The 23,717-nt window shown below is 44.0% G+C and overlaps 6 protein-coding genes across 16 annotated transcripts; 5 read left to right on the forward strand and 1 right to left on the reverse strand.

Annotated features, from left to right (window-relative positions):
- Nucleotides 1–656: 656 nt before the first annotated feature.
- Nucleotides 657–2,166, forward strand: LOC311030666 (GTPase IMAP family member 9). Its single transcript, XM_084036575.1, has 2 exons — nucleotides 657–713; nucleotides 1,098–2,166. The coding sequence occupies exons 1-2, from the start codon at nucleotides 695–697 to the stop codon at nucleotides 2,120–2,122; spliced, it is 1,044 nt and encodes a 347-aa protein (XP_083892701.1). The 5' UTR covers nucleotides 657–694; the 3' UTR covers nucleotides 2,123–2,166.
- Nucleotides 2,167–2,453: 287 nt separating this feature from the next.
- btr02 (bloodthirsty-related gene family, member 2) lies at nucleotides 2,454–5,828 on the forward strand. The gene is made up of 7 exons (XM_084038080.1): nucleotides 2,454–2,593; nucleotides 3,290–3,562; nucleotides 3,649–3,726; nucleotides 3,807–4,055; nucleotides 4,142–4,289; nucleotides 4,383–4,409; nucleotides 4,501–5,828. Exons 2-7 carry the CDS (start codon nucleotides 3,293–3,295, stop codon nucleotides 5,043–5,045), a joined length of 1,317 nt encoding a protein of 438 aa, XP_083894206.1. The 5' UTR covers nucleotides 2,454–2,593; nucleotides 3,290–3,292; the 3' UTR covers nucleotides 5,046–5,828.
- A 979-nt stretch (nucleotides 5,829–6,807) lies between these two features.
- On the forward strand, nucleotides 6,808–7,886 carry cldnk (claudin k). Its single transcript, XM_084038081.1, has one exon. The coding sequence runs from the start codon at nucleotides 6,965–6,967 to the stop codon at nucleotides 7,610–7,612; it is 648 nt and encodes a 215-aa protein (XP_083894207.1). The 5' UTR covers nucleotides 6,808–6,964; the 3' UTR covers nucleotides 7,613–7,886.
- Nucleotides 7,887–9,010: 1,124 nt separating this feature from the next.
- Nucleotides 9,011–17,298, forward strand: hgs (hepatocyte growth factor-regulated tyrosine kinase substrate). Of its 10 annotated transcripts, none has more exons than XM_084036683.1 (20): nucleotides 9,011–9,169; nucleotides 10,742–10,826; nucleotides 10,976–11,051; nucleotides 11,161–11,253; nucleotides 11,921–12,044; nucleotides 12,215–12,267; nucleotides 12,448–12,516; nucleotides 12,647–12,771; nucleotides 13,104–13,233; nucleotides 13,337–13,447; nucleotides 13,531–13,626; nucleotides 13,738–13,776; nucleotides 13,883–14,047; nucleotides 14,140–14,353; nucleotides 14,446–14,618; nucleotides 14,706–14,846; nucleotides 15,009–15,192; nucleotides 15,334–15,470; nucleotides 15,572–15,754; nucleotides 15,861–17,298. In XM_084036683.1, exons 1-20 carry the CDS (start codon nucleotides 9,133–9,135, stop codon nucleotides 15,972–15,974), a joined length of 2,349 nt encoding a protein of 782 aa, XP_083892809.1. In that variant the 5' UTR covers nucleotides 9,011–9,132; the 3' UTR covers nucleotides 15,975–17,298. The 10 variants fall into 10 exon arrangements, with proteins under 10 accessions (XP_083892809.1, XP_083892811.1, XP_083892813.1 ...); XM_084036685.1 differs by having other exon boundaries at nucleotides 14,143–14,353; XM_084036687.1 differs by having other exon boundaries at nucleotides 13,349–13,447.
- A 227-nt stretch (nucleotides 17,299–17,525) lies between these two features.
- LOC311030736 (methyltransferase-like 26 B) lies at nucleotides 17,526–18,952 on the reverse strand. Its single transcript, XM_084036699.1, has 7 exons — nucleotides 18,706–18,952; nucleotides 18,427–18,629; nucleotides 18,165–18,327; nucleotides 18,019–18,078; nucleotides 17,846–17,913; nucleotides 17,679–17,757; nucleotides 17,526–17,592 (listed from the first exon to the last, which is right to left on the reverse strand). Exons 2-7 carry the CDS (start codon nucleotides 18,624–18,626, stop codon nucleotides 17,545–17,547), a joined length of 618 nt encoding a protein of 205 aa, XP_083892825.1. The 5' UTR covers nucleotides 18,627–18,629; nucleotides 18,706–18,952; the 3' UTR covers nucleotides 17,526–17,544.
- Nucleotides 18,953–19,390: 438 nt separating this feature from the next.
- Nucleotides 19,391–22,244, forward strand: mrpl12 (mitochondrial ribosomal protein L12). 2 transcript variants are annotated; one of them, XM_084036919.1, is made up of 5 exons: nucleotides 19,391–19,586; nucleotides 20,592–20,790; nucleotides 20,892–20,967; nucleotides 21,163–21,293; nucleotides 21,656–22,244. In XM_084036919.1, the coding sequence occupies exons 1-5, from the start codon at nucleotides 19,528–19,530 to the stop codon at nucleotides 21,770–21,772; spliced, it is 582 nt and encodes a 193-aa protein (XP_083893045.1). In that variant the 5' UTR covers nucleotides 19,391–19,527; the 3' UTR covers nucleotides 21,773–22,244. The 2 variants fall into 2 exon arrangements, with proteins under 2 accessions (XP_083893045.1, XP_083893044.1); XM_084036918.1 differs by having other exon boundaries at nucleotides 19,394–19,586; nucleotides 20,892–20,963; nucleotides 21,156–21,293.
- The last annotated feature ends 1,473 nt before the right edge of the window (nucleotides 22,245–23,717 follow it).

The following is a 23,717-nucleotide window of genomic DNA, read 5'->3' on the forward strand; positions in this document are numbered from 1 at the left end:
AGTGTACACCTCGGCATCTTTTTATGTGCCAAACTTAACGAAAACCCTCTCCAACCGGCTGGTCTGCAGGTTTTTGGAAACACTGTTAGCCTGTATTTAGAATATGAATTTGTGCTCTACTGGCACAGGATCCAACTCATTTAATGAGATATTGATTTCTCTGATCCCAGGGGGAAAAAATGTCGGTCAGCTGACAGTGAGATAACCTTGAAGGGTCACCTTTTAAATCAGAGTGTTCATTTGCACACAGCAACAAAACAAATAAACACTTCCACTACACAAATCTGCCATGACAGTGCTTGTCAACTTCATATAATTACCTCTCATCAGGGCTGAGTAGACAGTTTGTTATGATGATGATGGCGATTATACAAATCACTTATATGACATGTGGCTACATGTAAATACTTACGTATAAAACACAGTAGGTCATTAGATACTTCATCTAAGTATTTAATTAAGAATGTCAATAAATGTGAAGTGGTCCCTGCCAGCTTCCAACCCTGGGGACATTTTCCACTTATTATGAAATCTGGTATCAACTAGCTGATCAACAGAGAGAGAGAGGAGGGGAGGCATTGTGCTCATTGAATATATGCAACACTCGTGGTGATGACTTCAGTGAGAGAAACCGGAGAACTTCGTGATAAACCGAATTAAAAGAGTGAAATCTGCCGTGCTGTAAATCTGACAAATGGATAAGAGGAAGAAAGGTGAGCTCACTGATTAAATATGAGTTGGACTATTTTTTACTTGACCTTTAAAGGTAAACATGTGAGGTCATATCAGTGTGCATGCCGGATTGAAATTTTGTCTAGACATTTCTTACCCAGAGGGATAAACTGTGCCATTGTGAAGTTGATATTTGTGGTCCTGAATGAAATGTTTCATCTGTTTGATGGCTTCTGCATTTTGTGCTGATCGGGATGGTTAGCATGCTGAAATAAGATGGCAAACATGGCATCATAGCTGCTAAACATCAGCATGTCATCATTATCACTGAGAGCATGCCAAAGTTAGCATTTAGCTCAACATTGAGCAAATTAATTTTTGCATTTCACGGTGTTATTCTCAAATTCATCTTCACATTTTCACAGGATCCCCTACAGAATTAAGACTTATGGTGGTCGGGAGCAGTGGACCTTCACAGTTCCTACTTACAAATTACATACTTGGGAAGAAAGTGTTTTCTAAGAGTATCGCCCGCATTTCGGGCAGCAGGAAGACTACTGGAGAGCTAGCTGGTAGACGGGTGTCTGTGATCAATGGACCGAACATCTACGACAAGGATATCTCTCCAGCCAAGCGGAAGATGGAGCTGAGGCGGTCTAAGTGCTTATGTATTCCTGGTCCCCATGCCTTTCTTGTCATCTTTGACTTGGAGAAAATCTCCCTTAATGAGATTAGAACCCCAAAACTGATGAAGGAGCGCTTTGGAAGACACTGTCTGAGGCACTGCATGGTCCTCCTGGCCCACGAAGGGAACCTGGAGGGAGCTGCCCTGGAAGACAGGGTGCAGAAGACTGACTGGCCTCTAAGAGAACTCATCGATCAGTACGGTGGACGCTTCCACGTCTTCAGCAGGAACTGGAGAGACCGCAGCCGGGACAGAGAGCTGCTGCAGAAGATCGAGAGGATGGTGGCCTCGTTGGGAGGGGTCAGCTTCTCCAGCAGAACTTTCCAGAGAGCCGAGGTTTATGTGAAGAAGGAGGAGAAGAGGCTCAGGAAGCAGAGGACAGGAGAGATCGAGAAGGTGTGGACTGGGATGGAGAAACAGTACATCGCGGAGGAGTTGTATCACCAGAAGGACGCCTACACCGCCAGTGTCAGCGCAGAGATCAGAGCCCAGGCGGAGATAGAAAACGGATGGCTCAGAACCTCCCTGGCCAGAGGACTGGGGACAGGTTTTGTTGTGGGAGCTGTCATGGGTGTACTGTTTGGGTCCATAGAGGGGCCAGGAGGGATGGTCCTCTATGGGCTCATAGGTGGTGCAGTGGGTGGATCGGCGGGGGGAACGGCCCAGGTGGCTATAGAGCATATGGAGGACAGGGTGGCCCCTCCAGCTAGACTCAACTTTAACTCAATCTTCATCAATCGCTTCTTTGCTCCGCCGCGTCCATGACAGCGTGGTTTTGACTTATTATGGCGTGGTTTTCAGGAATAAAGTGCAAAGAAAAATATCATATAATCTATCTTTTGCTTCTGTAGCTTTCAGGCTGACTTGATACACAATAGGAACTCCCTTTCGCTTGAATCTGATACTTGACCTTTACCTCTGATTTAAACTGTACATTTGTATTTTGAATAAATGGAGCTGTGATTTGTAACATGGAGAGAGTGTGTTGTTTGTCAAACCAACTCTGACATTTCCTGGTCGGTTAGGTAAAGAGTAGCTCAGATAACATTCAGGGTGGAGTTTCACCTGAGAGTCTCTTTGTCTAAAGCACTGCCCCTTTCCTAGTTAACACACACACCTTGGTGCACCTGTTCAGTGTTAACCATTCACAGTCTCTACGTATTTGGACCTGGAACTGTGAATACAGGAGGAGAGCAGAGTGACTGCGTTATCCGGTGTTATCTGGACAACAACCTGGTAAGACCACACTGTATGTTTTATGTTAGTTTCTGTTTAACTTTAACGTTTCACTAGTTGCCGCTTTAGTTGTGTTAATTTGTACAGTAGCTCCCTGGTGACGTAACAGTTTGGCTGCTACCTGTTTGACCGCATATTTACATCACATAATAAGCTGCTTACGTTCTCAGCATATCTGTATTCTTTTGAACTGAAACGTCTGTGATAAAGATATTGAGAAAACACCGAGGTAGAAAACAGTCAGAGGGTGAGGCTTTACAAGGGAATTCCTTCAGTAGATTAAAAGAAGTCACATAGCATGTCCTTGTGTCTCATTACATAATATGAGTGTGCCAGTCTGCTCAGGAACATGACGTCCCATCAGAGCGTTCCATAGCTGAAAATATGTGCGTCGCACATTTTAGTGTAAATCGATTTGAAACTACAATTGATCAACTATGCAGCATGTAACTTTAAAAGACAGCTATGTAATATGTTCTCAAATACAGTGGTGGGAAGTACATCTAAGAACTGTACAACTTCAACAGCTACAAGAAAATACTACTTACACGCTGCTGCAACAGACATTAGGCTACTTTATATTTTGAATGAGTGTGGGAATTTGTACTTTCCCTCAAGTGCAAGAGTATTCCCCAGAAGTAAAAAAACCCAAAACAAAACAACTGGAACAAGTTTCCTCATACTTTGCATTTCCAGAGAATGGCCTCTACAATTTGCCTTCTCCCCGAGAGGCCCTTCCTGTGCTCTCTGTGTCGAGACATCTTCACCGGCCCAGTGACCATACCATGTGGACACAGCTTCTGCTTGTCCTGTCTCTGCCACTACTGGACACGACACCAGTCCAAATGCTGCCCCCACTGTAAGAGGCTGTTTAGCGACAGGCCTGACCTCAGCGTCAACCGCATCCTGGCAGAGGTCTCAGACAACTACAGGAGGACTCGACCACAGAAGCAACCTGATGAGGAAATGGTACTTAATTGCATTCCTCAGTTATACAATCACAAGCGATCTGATGGTTCATAATTCTAATATGTTTGTGTTTATCGCTGTTACAGGTTATGGATGTTGAGCAAATGATTCAGGAGAGGCTGCAGAAGATAGAAAGGTTGAAATATTCTCTCGATCTCCAAAAGGTGCGTTGAAAACATCTACATCATTTAAATTTCCGCTTTAAAAACCATGTAATGACGATACAGTGGTGACGTCCAATCAGAACTCCTACCTCAGAGAGGTGCGAGAGAGCCAGAAGGTCTTCTCGGCACTCGTACGCGCTATGGAGAAGAATCACAGAGCGGTGGTCGACGCAATTGAGGCGAGGCAGAGAGAGGAGGAGAAGAGGATAGAAACGCTGCTGAAAGAGATCGAACAGGAGATCCAGGAGCTGAGGAAGGAGACCGCCGAACCTGATCCAAATACTCCCGTAAACTGTGAACAAGGTGACGACGTGAAGCAAGTTACTGTGGTGAGCCCCTTTACCTTCTGTAGATGATATAATAATGATAACGGTCACCGGCTTCCATCAGCGAAAACTTTGTTTATATCGTACAGAACATTGTTCCTGATGTGTGCGCCTCTGAGATGAAGGATTGGTCCAAGGTTACCATAGAAACTGACCCTTGTATCGGGGTCACCAGACGAGCGCTGGCAGACATAATGGAGAAGATCAGGGTAGAAGTCAACAGGCTCTCCAAATCCGGTGAGTGACGTAACTCATATCTTCAATCATTAAATTAACATTCTCCAATCAAATCGATGACATTTCTTTTGTTTGTGACTCTTTTTTTGGCAGAACTTAAGAGAATAGAGAAATACACAGGTAAGAATTTGTCTACACAGAAACAAACTCCTCACATCAGTAATTTACTTATTGACCCATTGTTGACCTTTCCCCCCTCCGTCTTTCTCAGTGGACGTCAATCTGAGCGCGAAGACGGCCCACGCCTTCCTTGCCGTCTCAGAGGACAAAAAGCAGGTGAGACACACGGACAAGCTTCAGGAGGTACCGGATCACCCCAAGCGGTTCGACCGCGTGGCAAACGTTCTGGCCAAAGAAAGCTTCGGCGGCGGGAGGTGCCACTGGGAGGTGGAGGTCGGGGAGAAGATCGAGTGGAACCTGGGCGTGGTGAGACAGTCCATAAACAGGAAGGGCAAGTTCACCGTCTGCCCTGCCAACGGTTTCTGGACTCTGAGCCTGAAGGCCGGAGGCCAGTTCGTCGCCAACACCTCTCCGGTCACGCCGTTGGCACTGGAGCAGAGGCCCAGGAAGGTGGGTGTGTTCCTGGACTACACTGAAGGCCGCGTGTCTTTCTACTGCGCCGAATCTGGAGTCCACATTCACACATTCACAGATAAATTCACTGACAGGCTTCATCCATTCTTCAGTCCCGGTCGCCTGCATGGCGGCAAGAACGTCACTCCCCTAATCATCTCTTCTAGTTTCTGTAGCATCTGAACATCATTTTATTTTTTATATTTATAAATCTCCAAATGAATACATTTATTACGCTTGTGATTACCTTTAAGTACCAATCCTGTGAGTAAATATATATTTATTAAGTAACAAATCGATATGAAAAACTACGACGAACCACGTTTTGAGAACAGTGAACAAGAGGTTGCATAAGGAGCGACTCCCTACACTCGAAAACTTCAATGAAACCCATGAAAACAGATTGAACAAAAGAGGAGGGTAGAAGAAAAGAGAAAACACTCATAAATGAACAAGTGAGTCAAAGTGGTAAAAGAGCAGAACATGGCTTGCCGAGTTGGATGGACGCGAGGGGCTGCAGGGTTAGGACAGAGGCTGACGTGGAGCAGGGATGGAGGGCACAGCGAGACAGCGGGCCATTGTGCTCGCACGCCAGGCACTGGGAGTCACACTCAAACACATTCACTCATTCACACACAAACACGGCCGTGCACACAAGCGCATGCTTCTGCCCACTGCCGCACAGACTTGGCGCTGGCATCTCGGAGGGCAGCCCCGTCTCCAGTCCAGTCTTGGGTGTCGAAGGCGATCGACCCTCTCTACTTCAGCTCACCTGACCTCTGAGATAGAGCCTCCCCGTTTCCCCAGCCTCCCTGTGGACTGAACTGAATTCTCAGGGGCTGGTCGGTCATTCACTACTGCAGGCGAACCCAACTGATCTACGCAAGCAAAGGACCAGGAACACGAGTCTGTGGACCAAGTAGAGCAGCGAGAGTCCAATATATTGAGGTAAATATTCTTTATAGTGTCTTCTAGTAGCACCTTAGTGACATTTCACAAAAATGTCAAAATCAACTTGACTGAAAAAATGATTTGTGTGATGATTTATGTGTTACTACGTATTATAAAAACTGTTTCCAGTAATTCTTCCCGATTTAACAGTCTGGTTGTATGGATCACTCTCGCCTCATTGTGATGTCTGCAATCTTTTCTTGAAAAGTATTCCAGTAGTAGAGCCATTTGTTGTACCAACGATAATGCACAGATTCCTCAAGTCGGGACTTCAGGGGCCTTTGAGGGACAAGATTTTTGTCGTAATGGCAGAATAAAGGCCTCTCAGAGTGATTATTCTGGCTTAAAGGATTCATATATTCCAGTGGTATCTGCCCACTTAGCCAATTTATTCATATCTCTTATAAAAATCCTGTCAGATGTGGATGATATGGATACGTGTTTGTCTTAAAGGGTAAAGCGTATCCCTTTGATATTTTCCCTTGTCATGAAGCAACTCCTGGATTGATTGTGCAGGGAGGGTTTGATTCACAGAATTGGTCAAATGTGAATAAAAGCTGTGATAATAAGATGACATGGGTCCTCCTGGCCCACTCTACCAGCCCTCATGAAAGATGCTTGTGTTCAGCATCTCCTCATGTTTTTCTGAGATAATCCACTCACCAGGCAAGGCGTAGCTCGACACCCACAGCTGTGTCAAAGGCAGCTATTCTCTCTGGTTCTCACTGGAATCCACAAAACATGGGCCTCGCTGCCGGTTTTCAAATACTTATGATAAATATATGCTGCATTAGTCTTTTCATACTGTACTTTTGCAATGCTCGTTGTTCGAAGTAGTAGAATGAGGATTTAGAGAGATTGTTGTATCTGCAAGTTTTGTAACACTTTTTCTAAGATGGATAAAAATGAATATTCAACTGATTCTATTTTATTCTTTTGTCATTTTCAGAATTTCTGTCCTCTGTTCTGACCCAAGCTGAATTCAACGACGTCATCGCCTGAAGACTGAGGGTCCTGCAGTGGACAATATTTCCAGTGCTGTAGACTGTAGACCTTTTTTTTTGTGGGACTATAAGTTGTCCTTCTGCAACAAACAGAGACTGAAATAAAAACAAAGACAAATCCATCTCATTCAAACAACACCATTCACCATGGCGACCACGGGCATGCAGTTGCTGGGTTTAATCATGTCCCTTGTGGGATGGGTGGCTGGGGCCATAGTCTGTGCCTTACCCCTCTGGCGAGTCACTGCCTTCATCGGGAACAACATAGTGACGGCTCAGATCATTTGGGAAGGCCTTTGGATGAATTGCATTGTGCAGAGCACGGGTCAGATCCAGTGTAAGGTGTATGACAGCTTGCTGGCTCTGCCCAGTGACATGCAGGCTGCCCGAGGCCTCACTGTGTTCTCCATCCTGATCTGTGGCCTGGCTCTCTCTCTGGGGGTCTTAGGAGTCAAGTGCACTAAGTGCATCGGTGTAAACAGCCTCAAGGCCCGTATTGCTCGCATCTCTGGCGCCCTTTTTGCCATCGCAGGGTTCCTCTACCTTGTACCCATCTGCTGGACTGCCCACTCCATCATCAGGGATTTCTATGATCCACATGTGGCGGCCCCACACAAGCGTGAGCTAGGCCCTGCCCTGTACATCGGCTGGGGGGCATCAGCCCTGCTCCTCATTGGGGGATCTCTCCTCTATGCTGGGTCAAGTCCCCCAGGCATGCCAGGCTCTCCCACCTTCAGCAGTGGAGAAAGTAGTCCTCGCAGGGCACCTGCCACACAAGTGAAAGGTTATGTTTAAGTTTCCAAAACGTCTGAATGCCTTCGAGTCCCACAAATACACCCCAAACGATGACTCACCTTATTCCTCTCCTTTTGATTTTGCTCCTTGTAATTATTTTATATTTAATGTTATTCCAGTTAGTCGTTTTTTTTCTCTGAAAAGCAGCAGGAAGCTGTTCAAGGAAAATTGAACTCATTTTATTATTTCTTACCTGATATCCTTTAATAACCTTGTTCTCTGTCTCTCAGTGTAAAATACAATAAAGGTTTTGGTCCTCCAAATTCTCTACTGAGGGAAATGTTGTGTGTTTACATTTTTATGATGACAGATATATCCTCCTACAACTGCATGCGTTTGAGAGTATTAAGTTAGAAGTATTATAGTAGTTTTAAAGACACAATCTTTGTCTTGCTCCTTTATGTAAACACTATGATGTTATACTGAGTGGAGAATAACAATAGAACAATGGGGATGTGTGTACATTTGCTTGTTGTGCCATATGTGTGTGTGTGTGTGTGTGTGTGTGTGTGTGTGTGGTACTCCTTTCTTCCATCTTCCCTGTCTCGGCTACCCTGTACCAGGGACAAAGAAAAACACATTATCTTTCATTTTACAAGCTACATTTTCTTAAACTAGATTAACTGAATTGAGAATACAGCCTGGCATTAGCTTTTGATCTGCTGTAAACAGTAACACGTTTATCTGTCTGTCCATAACAGCAGGACAGAGCAACACAATGCCACTTTCTAGAGCATAACACCAACACAACAACAATGGACACCAGTGTTCCAAGTGCCAGGTAGTGACTCATACGTGACCTAAGCAGGCCTATACCAATGCTGGGAATACAGTAAGGCAGGCTGTGCTATAAAACACAAAGTAAGACAAAAGCACTATTTACATTGGAAATAATCAATGCATTGTCTTAAAAATAGCTATAAAGGTATGGTACTACCAACACAATTATGATAACGATAAATCACACATGCCTAATTCACCGCAGAGCACACAAACATACATCTGCATCATGCACCTGTGACCATACCCAACAGTGATGTCACAGAGTCCTTGAGTTCCCCTGTAAATCACTTTAGCAAGGTGATTAAACCACTGGAGGTCAGTGAAAACAAGATGTTCAGCTCATTTTAATAAGCCTACTTTTATTATAATTTACATTACAACGTTTGATTTATCTGGGAGTTAACTGTCTTACTGTAAATGTAGTGGAAAAAAGTATATTAATAGTAGATTACCTCACCACTGTACAGTAGGCTACTGTAAATGTACTTTAACCTCTGTCAACATTATAATAAACTGTAAGAAAAATGTACTTGCCGTTGCATTTATCGGCCGCTAGAGGGAGCAAATCCCTCCATGTTGTTGTGTCTTGGGCGGAAGTGGGAAGTAGGAAGAGAGCCGTACAGCTGTGCTCCGTGGCTAACAGAGAAGCTAACAGGCTAACTTCAGCGGTGGAAAATACCAGGCTGCGATCACTAAACGAGACGCATCGACAGCTACTCTGAGACTTCGAATCGAATATGGGGAAAGGTGGAGGCACGTTTGAGAGGCTTCTGGGTAAGTTATCGGCACGTCCGTAAAGTTGATAGCTTATTAGCCAACTGTGAGTCAAAGTGCGATGTTTTTCCAGCGTATTGTTTTGACAGGCGCTGGGGCTGTGGCTCCCAGGCCAGCTAATTTTAGCCTGCTAACAATGTCGCTCCTATTGTTTGGAGGCCTAGACGGGCTCACTTATATTAAACGTTAGCAACCCGAATACGTGGCACATACAGTCTTATCTGTTATGTTGCTCAAAGTCTAAGCGGAGCTACGTTACGTATCTATTATCCGTGCTATTAGCGGAGCTAAACCATTCTGGTGATTTCCCTTTGCTTTAGTAATGTGTTGACGTTAGCTATCGATTTGGTAACGTTAATAACGTGTCTATACGCTAACAAATCGGTGACAACGACAAGCAGCACGACATTTTACTCTGTGAGAGAGAAGCTATTATTGACTTTAAGTGTTGTTTTTAGTTGTTTATGTCAACAACAGGTCGATTAGCTAACTGCTAATCTAGTCCTGGTATGAATTAGTCACCTCGTTAAAATACAGCTGACAAAGGTAACCCCACTTTGTCATACATGATGAAAAAACAAGATATTTAAAGTTGTATTAACTGGCAGAGGCCATTGTTGTTGACATGCAGTGCAGCAGATGATACAACAACTCTCTTTGCATGTTATTTGTGTGATGGACGAAACGGAAATTTAGAAACATCCACCATGTAAGCGCTGTACCCACTTGTGTAAGTTCCGAAAACTAGGTTAGATTTTGACACAGAGCCTCGAGATCAGCTGCAAAACAAAACCCACCATAAAGCCCTTATCGTGCCAGCAGATGGTGCACCAAAGATGTGCATGATTTGTCAAATTATTACCACAAACCAAATGCCAAACAGTCAAGATAGGGCTTTGGGGTCCTGAGGCGGTTGGCAAAATCACAATGCTCCAGTTAATGTGTGCTGACACTCAATGATATTTAAATTAAAACAGTGACATAAGTCCAAACATTATGTTAATTGTAAGACATCTTGCTTGGAACTAAGCAAAGACAACATTTATAGAAAACTGCAATTTGTTTCTTCTTAGCACATGCAGTTTAGTTAAACCGTTATATGGGTGCATTATATTAAAAGAAGACATACTAGAAGACACATTATGCATAGATGCATACACCTACTTTCTATATAGGAAAAAGCCTTGTCAGCGTAATGCAATACAATTCTACATTACCTCAAACTGCTGCTGCCAAAAATTCTATAAAGCTTATTCATCACCTTCAAAACACCTGAATAATATAACCTTCATGAAGATGGGATTTCATTGCAGCACTGTTGTATTAGACAGCATTAGTTTTGGCAATGTGTAGCTTATAAACTATATATCTATATAGACAGAAAGGTCAGACGAATGTGATTTGCATAAAGTGAGTGCATAACACATCTAGCGCCAGTATTAGGAGAGAGGAGGAGGCCCTTTGAATGACATTTTAGGTTGGTAGTTCGAGTTTAGTAGCAGATACTGTGTGGTGGATATTAGACAGATAATGCATAATGTTCTTAAGCGCAACCCTCTGTACTCATTGCAGATAAAGCCACCAGTCAGCTGCTGCTGGAGACTGACTGGGAATCCATCCTGCAGATCTGTGATCTTATTCGACAAGGAGACGCACAGTGAGTGATGCTGCCCACTTCCCATCATCATCAGCTGATCAAGTTGAAAATAGCTCATTTGAGCATTGGGTTTTTATTGTTCTTTGTGCGTTTGCTGACTTAATTCACTGCATACACAAACACTATCTATGTTGTGTTTGTCCTTGCAGAGCTAAATATGCTATCGGGGCCATTAAGAAGAAGCTGAATGACAAAAATCCACACGTGGCCCTGTACGCATTGGAGGTAAGACTTGTGCTCAGTGATCAAAGCACAGCTGTCTTAGTTTGTGTGTTTTATTGTGCTTTTTTGTCATAGTTGACGTTGTGAATGATTATGACACCTCACCCTTCAGGTCCTGGAGTCGGTGGTGAAGAACTGTGGCCAGACAGTTCACGATGAGGTCGCGAGTAAACAAACTATGGAGGAGCTGAAGGATTTACTTAAGGTGACCCTTGTTGTTTTATTCCTACAAAGGCTACAATCCTTTTCTGCAATAAGTCCCGACACACGTTCTAAACATACATTTGCACATTTAAGTTTTGACCTTAGTTGTAGAAAATACTGTTGATTCATTGGGATGCTGAATTTGCTGACAGAGGTGAACTGAAGTTTGAGTTGCAACAAACTATTGTTATCAGTTATTGTTCCAGATTAATTGACTTTTTTTCACCTTTGGGTTAAATAATATCCAAATAATATCTGTGCAACTACGTATTATGTAAACAAGGATACAGTGTTTTTATCCTAAAAACATGAAATGAAAACGTGGCTGGACACCTCATCACATCAGGCAGCCGGCTGCATTACAGCATGAGCTAGCAACATTTGATTGGGTCTTTGCTGCATCATGTGACATGAGCTATTGCACCCCATGCTGGTTTCCACTTCCTGATAATGTCACAGTCTTGTGACAGGAGGGGTTTCAGGCAGACCAGAACAAGGGACTTCCCACCTCATTTCTTGTCACTGAACACAATGTTGTTTGATTCAGTTTGTGTTTGAGGAGCTCAGTCGTACCAATGTTATGTAAGAAACAGAAATGTAGAATATGTAGATGGATTTAAAAGTGTCAGTAGTTTCTGTATTTCACTGTATGGTTAATTTACCACCAGCAACAGACGGAACCAAATGTCAGAAACAAGATCCTTTACCTGATCCAGGCCTGGGCACACGCCTTCCGCAACGAACCCAAATATAAGGTGGTTCAAGACACTTATCAGATTATGAAGGTGGAAGGTGAGTGGACACATGCTTGATTTTATTACAATTTTAAAAGAAGACAATTAATGAATTTAGAAGCGCATAACAATGTGTATATGTATGTAATTTAATACATGTAGTACATTGTATTCCATGCATTTTTAGTATGCTGAATTTTCAACAAGTCTGTTTTTCTTTTTTCGCAGGTCATGTGTTCCCCGAGTTCAAGGAGAGTGATGCGATGTTTGCAGCCGAGAGAGTAAGAAGTGTAGTTTTTCTTGTCTGCACTGATGTAGTTAGTGAATCGGCATGGATTGTGTGGTAAATGAATAACGCAAAGTTTGGTGCTGGTCGTTGGTACCGAACTATTTTAAAAGAGAGGATGCTTGTGCACAAAGCTGTAAACATGTTGTGATGTCTGTCTGTCTGCTCCGTCCAGGCCCCAGACTGGGTTGATGCCGAGGAGTGCCACCGGTGCAGAGTCCAGTTTGGAGTAATGACAAGAAAGGTAGGCTGGGCTTTCCTGAAACTAGGGCACCTTGAGATTGTATGGTTTACAGCTAGTGTGTGTGTGTGTGTTAACTGTTTATAGCGCGTGTGCGGAAGTTGACCTCGATTTATGTTCTTTGCTTTTCCAGCACCATTGTCGAGCGTGCGGACAGATTTTCTGTGGGAAGTGTTCGTCCAAGTACTCCACCATTCCCAAATTTGGCATCGAGAAGGAAGTGCGTGTGTGTGAGCCCTGCTTTGAGCTGCTTAACAAGTGAGTCCTCAGATCTGATGGAGTATGAGTTTTCAGTCTTGCTAAGAATGGTGCCTCTGAACAGTGCCTCTATATCTGTAGAGAACTACTTCATTAGCTGCACTAATGTTTGCCATTAACCCTTTGGATAACACAATTTCAATGATCAGTGTATTGATCCAGGTCCAAATCTGAATGAATGTGGAATGTAAGTAACGCACTTCGTTTTATTCAAATAACAAATGTGTCACAGCATTGACAGAGGTATGCACTTTCCTGTACGCTGTTTTTGCAGCATGCTCTCCTCTCATTGACAAGGTTATTTACCCTCCCCGATCCCTCTCCTTTACCAGCCACCCCTCCCTCTCTCCTCCACTTAGGAAAGCTGAAGGGAAAGCCCCCACCCCAGGGACCACCGAGCTGCCACCTGAGTACTTGACCAGTCCGCTGTCCCAGCAGTCCCAGGTAGCAGTAGGAAATGAAGTTAGTTTACCTTCAAGTCACAGTTTAAATACTTTTTTTTTTTTTTGAGGAAAGAAGTCAATATTAAGGTTGTGGGCTATTTTTGGATTTTACTATCACTCAGCTCTCTCATCAGATGCCCCCCAAGAGAGACGAGGCAGCACTGCAGGAGGAAGAGGAGCTGCAGCTGGCCATCGCCCTCTCCCAGAGCGAGGCTGAGGAGAAGGAGCGGATGGTGCGTTACACAGCCAAAATTTTACTTTGGTATTTTTTTGATTCTAGACAGAAAGTGATGCATACCTGTATGTATATTTACAGAGACAAAAGAACTCCTACACTATGTATCCCAAAGCTGATCCCACTCCAGTGACGTCCTCGGCACCACCAGTCAGCACCCTCTACACTTCCCCTGTGGTAGGACCTCTTCTTATGCTGGCCTCCTCCAACCATTTACCCACTACATTAAGAAAATTATTGAAATATGTTTTGTCAGTGACCAATGTGAACTATATGCTCTCTCTGCAGAACTCCTCTGCTCCATCAGCTGAAGATGTAGACCCTGAGGTACATGTGGTATCCCTCTCTTCTTCAATGCTTGCATTAAGGTCAACTAATGGACGTCTTGGCATCACGCTTATAATACTGATGGAAATGTGTCACGTTATTCCAGTTGGCCCGATACCTGAACAGAACATACTGGGAGAAGAAACAGGAAGAGGCTCGGAAGAGTCCCACCCCATCAGCCCCTGCCCCGGTGCCAATGGCTGAGCCCCCTCCGCCAATCAGTCAGCCAGTAGAAACTCATGTCCCTGTCCAGCCAGTCAACATAGTGGAGGTATGTTGAAACATTGGTTTGAAAGCAGATATTTTTGTACTGGAGTGGGCATACCTCAAATGACTGTCCGCCTTTTGCTTCCCCGTCTTCAGCAGCAGTACCAGAACGGGGAGTCGGAGGAGAACCACGAACAGTTTCTGAAGGCTCTGCAGAATGCCGTCACCACGTTCCTTAACCGCATGAAGAGCAACCACATGCGCGGGCGCAGTATCACCAACGACAGCGCCGTGCTCTCGCTCTTCCAGTCCATTAACAACATGCATCCACAGCTGTTGGACATCCTCAACCAGCTAGATGAGAAGCGACGTGAGTGTTGGCTGTGTGCGAGTGTGCCAATGCATTTCTGTCACCCCGAGTGTCTCGACTCTGAACTGTCACATTGCGTGTGCTGTCCGCAGTGTACTACGAGGGGCTGCAGGACAAGTTGGCTCAGGTGCGCGATGCCCGGGCAGCTCTCAACGCCCTCCGGGACGAACACAGGGAGAAGCTGCGTCGCGCCGCAGAGGAAGCGGAGAGGCAGAGGCAGATCCAGCTGGCGCAGAAACTGGAGATCATGAGGCAGAAGAAACAGGTGATGAAATGAGGCCGTCCGCTGAAAGTGCACACGTCGGCGCACCGTTCATCAGGTGGCTCACAAATGTTTGTTTGTGAACTGCAGGAGTACCTGGAGATGCAGAGACAGCTGGCCATCCAGCGCCTCCAGGAGCAGGAGAAGGAGAGGCAGATGCGCCTGGAGCAGCAGAAGCACACGATCCAGATGAGAGCCCAAATGCCTGCTTTCTCTCTGCCCTACGCCCAGGTACATGCTGTATACATCACTGGGATATGAGAGTGATAATGCATACATTTAAATTTGACCACGTTCTGCCATTTAAATACAATGGGCATTTAGACAGCATATTTACTTCTTTGTGCCTCTTTGGGATTAAATGTCTGATAATATGTATGTGCTGTAACACAGATGCAGTCTCTGAACCCCAATGTGGCGGGAGGAGTGGTGTATCAGCCTGGTGCTCCACCCAGCTACCCGGGCACCTTCAGCCCTGCTGGTTCTGTAGAGGGTTCGCCTATGCATAACATCTATATGAACCCGCCCGGGCAGACCGCACCACCACAATACCAGGCCATGCCCAGTGCAGCCCCAGGTGAAAAGATTTGATATGTTCTGAACAAGAAACTCTATGTATAACTCCAGTATTTTAGTCAGGAAACATTTCATGGGATACCTGTATGTTTTTTATTCCTGTGTGCTACTGTGTGTGACTGAATGTCCTCTCTTCCTCCAGATCCCAATATGGTTAATGCATACATGTACCAGGCTGCAGGCTCTAACGGGCAGCCTGCTCCTCCTCCTGGTCAGGCCCCGCCCAATACCAGTCCACCCTACTCCAACTATCAGCCCACGCCCACACAGGGCTACCAGGTCTGAGTACATCCTACTTTAATTTTCTGATCAAACTACCGTCCCAAAAATATTTAAAGTGAAAGAATTGACCCACTCACTCTTGTCCTTGTTCTGTGCAGAATGCGGTTTCTCAGGCCCAGAGTATGCCCCCAATGCCCCAGCCTCCCGTCACCAATGGTATGGGTTACATGGGCTACCAGCCGTACAGCATGCAGAACATGATTTCAGCATTGCCGGGACAGGACCCCAACATGCCCCCCCAACAGCAGTACATGCCAGGCCAGCCGCCCATGTACCAACAGGTCAGCCGCTTGTTAGTTCTCCCCTTGATGATTTAATTTTCTTTCCAGGTTATTTCAATCCTCACTAATCTTTGAATTTTTACCCTTGCTGTTTTATTCCCGCTAGGTGGTGCCCCCTGGTGGCCCGCAGCAGCAGCAGCAACAGCAGCAGCAGCAGCAGCAGCAGGTCCCTCAGGCTGTGCCCGGCAGCGCTGAGGCACAGCTCATCTCCTTCGACTGAAAGCCTGCATGCCTCAGGGTCTGACACACACTACACCCTCCCTCCTCCTTTGGTCTTTCCCTTCACTCTCCGGACTCTCTGCCCTCTGGAAACAAACACACACCTTCCACCTTGCTGTGATGTTGTGGCAATGTAAACTATTGTGATGATGTTGCAGAACTGTCACTCTCTTTGCCTCTCCCCCGCCGAGGTATGGGAATGCGGGGATGAAGGGGCAAGAGAAGACATCATAACCCAGACCCTTTCACCCTCTTCCTCCCTCTTTCCAGCTGATGTGTATGTAGTATTTCCTTATTAAATGAATAACTGAAGCTCAGAAATAGTCAGTGGTATTAAAGTAAAAAAAAAAAAAAGAATTCAGAAAACATGATAGTCATTAAAAAGACAAGACATAACCATCCTTTGTGTCATATTTTTCTAAAGCAAAATTTGCATGTTAAATAATTTGTTTTATTTTCTAAAAATGAAGGTGCATTAATGCAACCTATCTCATCAGTCTGGGCCGTGATTGAGGGACATCTGTATGTGCTGTTTAAGAAATTGTGGGTGTGAGGATAAAGAGTGATGTCTAAGGAGAGAAAGCAGTCAAGGGCCTGAAATAAATGGCACCATCTCACGATCTCCATGAGGTTCACAGCTTGTTCCAACTGTAGTTTTTCGGATCCATCCCTTCTTGTACGCACACAAACTAGGGTCATCTTCTTTTTTTGGCATTTATTTGTCGTGCGCTGCTTGGATTAACGATTGTCTTAATGTACTTTCTTAAACGACGAAACAATGCAGCAACTGGAGGTTGTCGGAGGAGTGTTAGAAAAATTAGCCGGGTGGTAGTTTAATCCTCAATAAATATGCTTTCATAACTTCAATAATTGAAATGACACAACAAGTGACCATAAAACAAACTAAGAACATCAACTCTAATAGCATCCTGCATCCCTTTTATTAAAATGATTTGTGTTGCCGATAAATGTACAAGAGTGAAAGAAGACCGTAAGCTATATTTAACTGCAAATTCATCCCACATGCAGTTGCTTGTAACTTTCTCAGATGAGGATATCTTAATAGTAAGTAATGGAAGGAACTGATTCCTAAAGTGTACATGGCTCTCCGGAAATGTGGAAATGCTTGCAGAGTGAACATTATGTGCCGCATGTATGTATGTATGTACGTACGTATGTATGTACGTACCAATCACACACCCAATCAGTGATTTCTGTAACCCTTCAGTTGCCATCTGTGAACTTCTTTATTCCATCAAACTGATCTGTCTGACTTTAAAAGTAATTTTAAAATTATATTTAATAAATATCTGGTTCTTATTGTCCACTTGCTTTATCTTGTATTTCTTTTTTAACAACCTTCTTTAGGATTGGAAAATAAATATGACTTTTATTAACATTTTTATTCAGGTAAATAGGTCACATTCATGCATGTTTCAATAAGCGTTGAAATGTTGCGTTACATTGATGAGTGGTATGATGAAATGTACTTGAACCTATAACTTAGGTGCATTAGTTAACTTATTGTCCATAATGTACAAAACAAAATGTGTTTTTGTTTGCAGTTTGCTCTAAATTTTTCTGAAGATGAGGCTTTTGTAGTATTCCTCCATCTCAATCTGGAAATGAAAAACAATACAGGTGTGAAAGCTATATTGTATTTATTACTAAGTATAGTTACCCCATGGTAACACATGTGACTCACCATCCTCTCCATGCGCATCCCGTTGCCATAGGCCACCTGTCTCAGCACGTCGATGTCTGGAAGACCCCACTCTGGATTCCTGTGTGACGGCATTAAACAAGTCGGTCTATATACGCCCGGACACATTTAGTCGCAAGTTGTTTTAGAGGAACTGAACGGCCACTCACATTTGTCGAAGCTTCGCGTCCAGGTGTTCATTACAGCTTGGTGTAATGGTGCCATTAATTGCATACACCTGGAACGTGTAAGATTTGGAAATGTGTCAGCTTTTGCACTTCACACACATGATGACATTGTGCTATTTTGAGTGAATATAGACTTATAGTCTGTTGGTACATACTGCATATGTTATCAAAAGGCCATTTGGTCTGAGGATGTGACCGGCTCCAGTGAAAACACTCTTGGAAGAAAAAGTATTGGCACAGTTTTTTAAAATTTAGATTTGTGTTTTGTGCCGATGAATTACTCACGATACAGATGTTCTACCTGTGCTGTTTTGAAGGAGCTGTATTGCAGTAAATTAATGGCAAGGATAACGTCACAGGAATTGCGAGAAAGGCCTGCCCATTTCTCCCATGGTTCGCTGGCATCCAGGTAGACGGGCTGCAGCACATTCTTTGCTTGGGTTGCGGCAATGTATGCCTTAATACTGTAAATGAGTATGCAGACTTAATCTCACATCTTTATTGCAGTTCATCAGATTCTTACTGTCACATTAAGACAACTATTTTTGCTATAAAACACCAACCTGTCCTGATACTCTTCCTTGATATCCGATGGCTGCCAGGTAACAAAGGGCATCTTCTGGGCAAAGTGTATGACATGCTGCCCAGTTCCAGAGCCCAGCTCTAAGGCGAACAGCTGCCTGTGGGACTGGTCCTCCAGCACATCCTCAAGCATTAAACTCAGATCCTCCCAGTTCCTCTCTGCCTGAGGAGACAACAGCATGGTCTGGAGGAGAGAAGCAGAAGGACATGTAACCCTACCATCTTTTATTGCCAGTCTATGCATTGATTCTTCCACTTACCTTAACGTACTGGTTGACAGGTACTAGATCAGATGTGGTATATTGGTGGAGACTGGATATCAAATAGCAGATGGGTGCAGAGATTACCTGGTTAAGAGGATTCCCACTGTGCTCCACCCCCAGTGTTCAGAGCTACAGTACAGTTATGAAACACAAGCAGGGAAAACAGGGAAAGAGAGGAATTCACACAATAGGTTTGAGCCTGGATGGCAATACCAATCAGCATAACCCTCATCTTAATACGTGGTATCATATTGCATGGTGGTGTATCATTGTATCCGAGCGTTTTGAATCATGGACGTTTACTGCCACCTTATGGTCATAGTGAGGAACTGCAACACGACGTTGGTAAAGGGTCAGCGATATTTGACCAACCATTTGTTTTTTTTATGGTTTCTATTAAATCTCATACTTATACACTTATTACATACCCGTATAGAATGAATGGGAAAAACTTCAACATAAAATGATTGTCTATTGCGGAACTGTATATTACATTAGTATGTATGTATAGATGGAGTTACTGTTAAGATTATTAAGCAGTATTACTATTATAATATGCGTATTGTTACATTTAACAAATAATAATACAACGTCAATCATAGTTCTGATTATTTATTTTGATTTTTGTAATGTCCCTCATGGGCTGCCGTAGGTTTTCTACCAGTTCACGCAATGCATTGCGGGTAGGTCAGGAGCAGAGTGAGAGAGGACGCCATGTGCTTTTGATGCAGCGGGAGTAGACGGAGACCCGGCGGTGACAGACTTGGCTTGTTTGATTTCTGAGAGACACCGGGAGGAACGGCTCCAGTGAACATCAGCATGTACTGCGCCAGACGCTGCCTCGGGACCGCGCTGCGGGCTGCAGCAACCACACACGGGTACGTAACGTCCGCCCGGCGGGCAACCGTCAGTCACGTACGCCGAGACAACGGTTTGACGGCGGCGCACATCGGAGTCTGGACTGCCTGCATCTTCAAGGGCACACAGCCTGCTGCCGGTTATTCTGGTCGTAAAACACCCCGTTGCCTCTGCAGAATGAATACAGCAGTATGTAGTCCGCAGTCATGGTGTGAAGTATCTAAGCTAACGTTAGCTAACTTTAGCCCTACATGGACACACTTAAACCTGTTTAATTATTACTCAATATTCTACGTTTAGTCGTATGAAACACTGTCTTCCATTTTGTTGTTTGGGCTGTTAAATATTACACAGTGAACTCTGTTTGAGAAGTCCCCCCCATGAAGCAGCTAACGTCACCAAGGTCACACTCTCGTGACTGGATGTCCATATTTTTAATGTCAAAATAACCGTTGGCGGCATCTCTCGATATGCTAAGTGTGACGTCACACCGGTCAGTAGCGTTAACGTGAACTACAGGCGATATGTTACGACCGGTTTCAGCTGTAATCACCAGAACCGACTGTAGTAGCTGCTGTCAGGGCAACGTAGTGTTGGTCTCTATCCTGTTGTGTGTAGTACCCCTGTAGTGTACACACACACACACACACACACACACACACACACACACAATTGTTTTAAGGGGTCACAAACGTGCATTATGTGCTCAAAATACATATGTGTGAGCTGATCACACTTGGACAGTTGTGAATGCATCCCCAACATGCATCATGATGCAGTAACTTTAGCCAGTTTGGGATTAACCCAAACATTCAGTATGCTAATGCCAGACAAGGATTGTAAGTCTGCATTAAATGACAACTGTAAACTTCTTGGCATTTTTTTTTTGTAATGGTAGTTGCAGTTTCCGCATAGATGGGGTCAAAAAGGAGAGAACGTGTGATTATACATGATCAGTAAAGCTTATTTCACCTGGATTTGTTCATATGGATACATATGCATGTTAATGCATCTTCATTTTCCAGGCAACAGCTTCAGCGGCGAGCACCAGCTTTATGTGCTCTTAGACCTTTGAAGACCAGTCCAGCCACCCACTCAGACGCCATCGCCACCCCTCCACTAGACGGAGCGCCCAAAATGTATTCTCCCAAAATCCAACAGCTTGTCACTGACATAGCCAGCCTCACTTTATTAGAGGTGTCGGACCTAAACGAGCTCCTCAAGGTTTGTGGGAAAAGTCGTTGAATCTTAACTATAATATGCATTTTTATGTTGATGTATCTGTGGTGTCATGTTGAGTGATGATCTGTTGTTTTTTGTTGCAGAAAACGTTGAACATTCAGGATGTTGGAATGATGCCGATGGGGGCGATGGCTTCATCAGCTGTACCTGCGGCTGTAAGTGCAGAGTAGATGATATAACACCTTGCATATAATTTGACCTGCTACAACTTAAAAAAAATTAATTTGAATAGACACTTCTCTATAACAGGATCTTCCTGTTTTATCACTTTAAATTTTAACTGATGTTTGATCATTCAGGTGCACTAATTAATTTGCTTTTTCTTCTTTTTTTCTGTGTGAAACTAGGCCGCAGACGAGGAGGAGGCACCAGTCAAGAAAGAGCAGACTCACTTCACAGTAAAGTTGACGGAGTTAAAGGCAGCTGAAAAAGTAAAACTTATAAAGGAAGTGAAGAACTGCATCCAAGGCTTGAATCTGGTGCAGGTACGTCTCACCATTGGTGCTGTGATATTGTTGATATGGCTGATGATGAGTCCCCTTTTATACAGATGACAAACCATCCCTTTCTTTTAATTTCCTCTCATCACTTAAACAAACAGAATGTATGCCAGCCTTTCATATTCAATTCAATGTAATAAGTAAGCTACTATTATCAGAACAGTGGGGGCATTCAGGTTCCCTCATGTGGCTCACAGATGTATTGCAGATATAAATATAAAAAAAAAAGAACTTGCAGAAAAAACTCTGCCCAACCCAGTCTTTGGGTGGTGATGATGTACATTATTGTATCACAGATTGGATATCCTCTCACTAGATCTTCTTTTTGTCTGTTTTTCCTAAACCAGTCTAAGAAACTAGTGGAGTCCCTTCCCCAGGAAATCCGAGCCAATGTATCCAAAGAAGAGGCAGAGAAACTGAAAGCAGCCCTGGAGGCAGCAGGTGGCACCGTCGTGTTGGAGTAGATCTTCGTCCCCATCTGTTCGCCACCATTTTTGCTGCTCACGCACTTCATCCTTCATTCTCTCATTTCTTTTTCTTTTTTTACCTGACAAGAAGGAGGATCCTGAGAAACAAAGAAATGCCTTCTGACATTAATACTGTCTCTTAACAGCGTCAAGGGGGGCAGAACAACTCGGACTGAACTTTCTAGGCACACCGCCTGCACAAATGGCCACCCGGCTGTTTGCTTGTCCCTTTGTCTGCTCATGTGTCTGTCCGATACTTGTGTAGCAAACAAGCTGCCTGAGGGTCAAGAAAGTCAGTTGGTCAGTCTGTGTGCGTGTGTTTGACTTTTCACAGAAGGAACGATGATACTGTAGGGACATGTTTACCATGTTGAACACCAGATACTGTATGTTGTTCAGAGGATGACAGGGCTGAGTCCTTATTACTTATAGAATTGTTAATAATGTGATTAAAAAGAAAATACCCATATCTGTCAATTGTTTTGTGTTCTTGTGGGTGGTTTTATGCCAAATGTTGGTTATGAAAACTTGAATGAAACAAAGATCAATTCAATGTGTTGTGTTGCTGTAAACATGCAGTACACTGACAATATATTGTAACTGTAAAGAGTAGAAATATCTATTTTAACCTACAGTAGATGTTAAACTTTCTTACCACTAGAGGTCATCTGATTTCTCTTGACTGCAGTCAGGATGAAACTTGTTCGACCTGTTAAAGGTACATAATGCAAAATTGGAAGCAGTTTATTTGCCTCAGCCGCCCTCAACATGGTGATGCCTGGGGTGGCGGCTCTCAGACAATGGCGCTAACACAACATAGCTAGTTTCTGCAACAATGCTGTTGGCCAGGTGGGTGTTTGCAGCTGTTGCCACCATATGAGAGCAGAGCAGCCTTGATTTAGCCAGTGGGGCGGCTTGGTCACCATTTATATTACTGCACGTCATTTTACACAAGCACATGTGGTGCTCTGTCAGGGGGGTGTGGTGCCTTTCTCAAGGGCACTTCGGTAATACCAAGGAGGTGAACTTTAAAGTTAACGCTGTGCGTGGAATGATAATACGGTCTTAAAAGACGAGTTCCCTGACCGGGAATCGAACCCGGGCCGCGGCGGTGAGAGCGCCGAATCCTAACCACTAGACCACCAGGGAAGCCGATGGTAGCAGCATACCATCTGTAATTTGAATACGTCATGGACCTATACTGGTTTGGTACTTTTTATAGTCTGTACAGTAAATACACCCCCTGGTGGAAATTAGTCACATCAACAGGTTGAGACGACACCAACAGCACCCTTTTCACAGCGGACTTGATCTCACTACACACCCTGAAAGTAAAGATGTCCTCTGTGGAAGAAGGTCCTAGTAGTCAAAAGTTGAAAGAAACACAAAATCTAAAGGCCTTGTGCACCCTTAACTCAGACTTCATGGTGGATACATTTGACTATTTGATTATGTCACTGAGTGCAGATTGCCACCAGGTGGTGCATGTAGTCCGTATTTAAGGCTGTGTTTGATACTTGGTTTACATTTGCCTTGATTAAGACAAAAGCATGGTCAAAATTTTGAAAAAAAAATCCTGTCTTCACAATATGTCACATGTATTGAGCCCTGCTTGGTTTCAGTATTTGCTTTTGGTTGCCATTAGTGTTGTATTTCCTATTGTTTATATAGGTTTATAGATTAAATATGTATCTGGTACACATGTAGGTTCCATTTTGTTTTATCAGTAGCCCACATGACTCAAGATACATGGGTTTATTCTCCCACTCACGTAGATTACACCTGCATTCATGATCGGTGGTGTAGTCGGCTCATATTTGGTGCAAGGCAACAATCAATTCAATCATTCAGGAGGCTGGTTGGAAACAGAGTCCTAGGTTCTTATTAACCACTGTATTTGTTGATTAATTGTTTCTTGAGGATGGCCCTGCGATGGACTGGC

Source organism: Eutrigla gurnardus, assembly GCF_963514095.1.
Source record: "Eutrigla gurnardus genome assembly, chromosome: 20".
In the NCBI taxonomy this organism is placed as follows: Eukaryota; Metazoa; Chordata; class Actinopteri; order Perciformes; family Triglidae; genus Eutrigla; species Eutrigla gurnardus.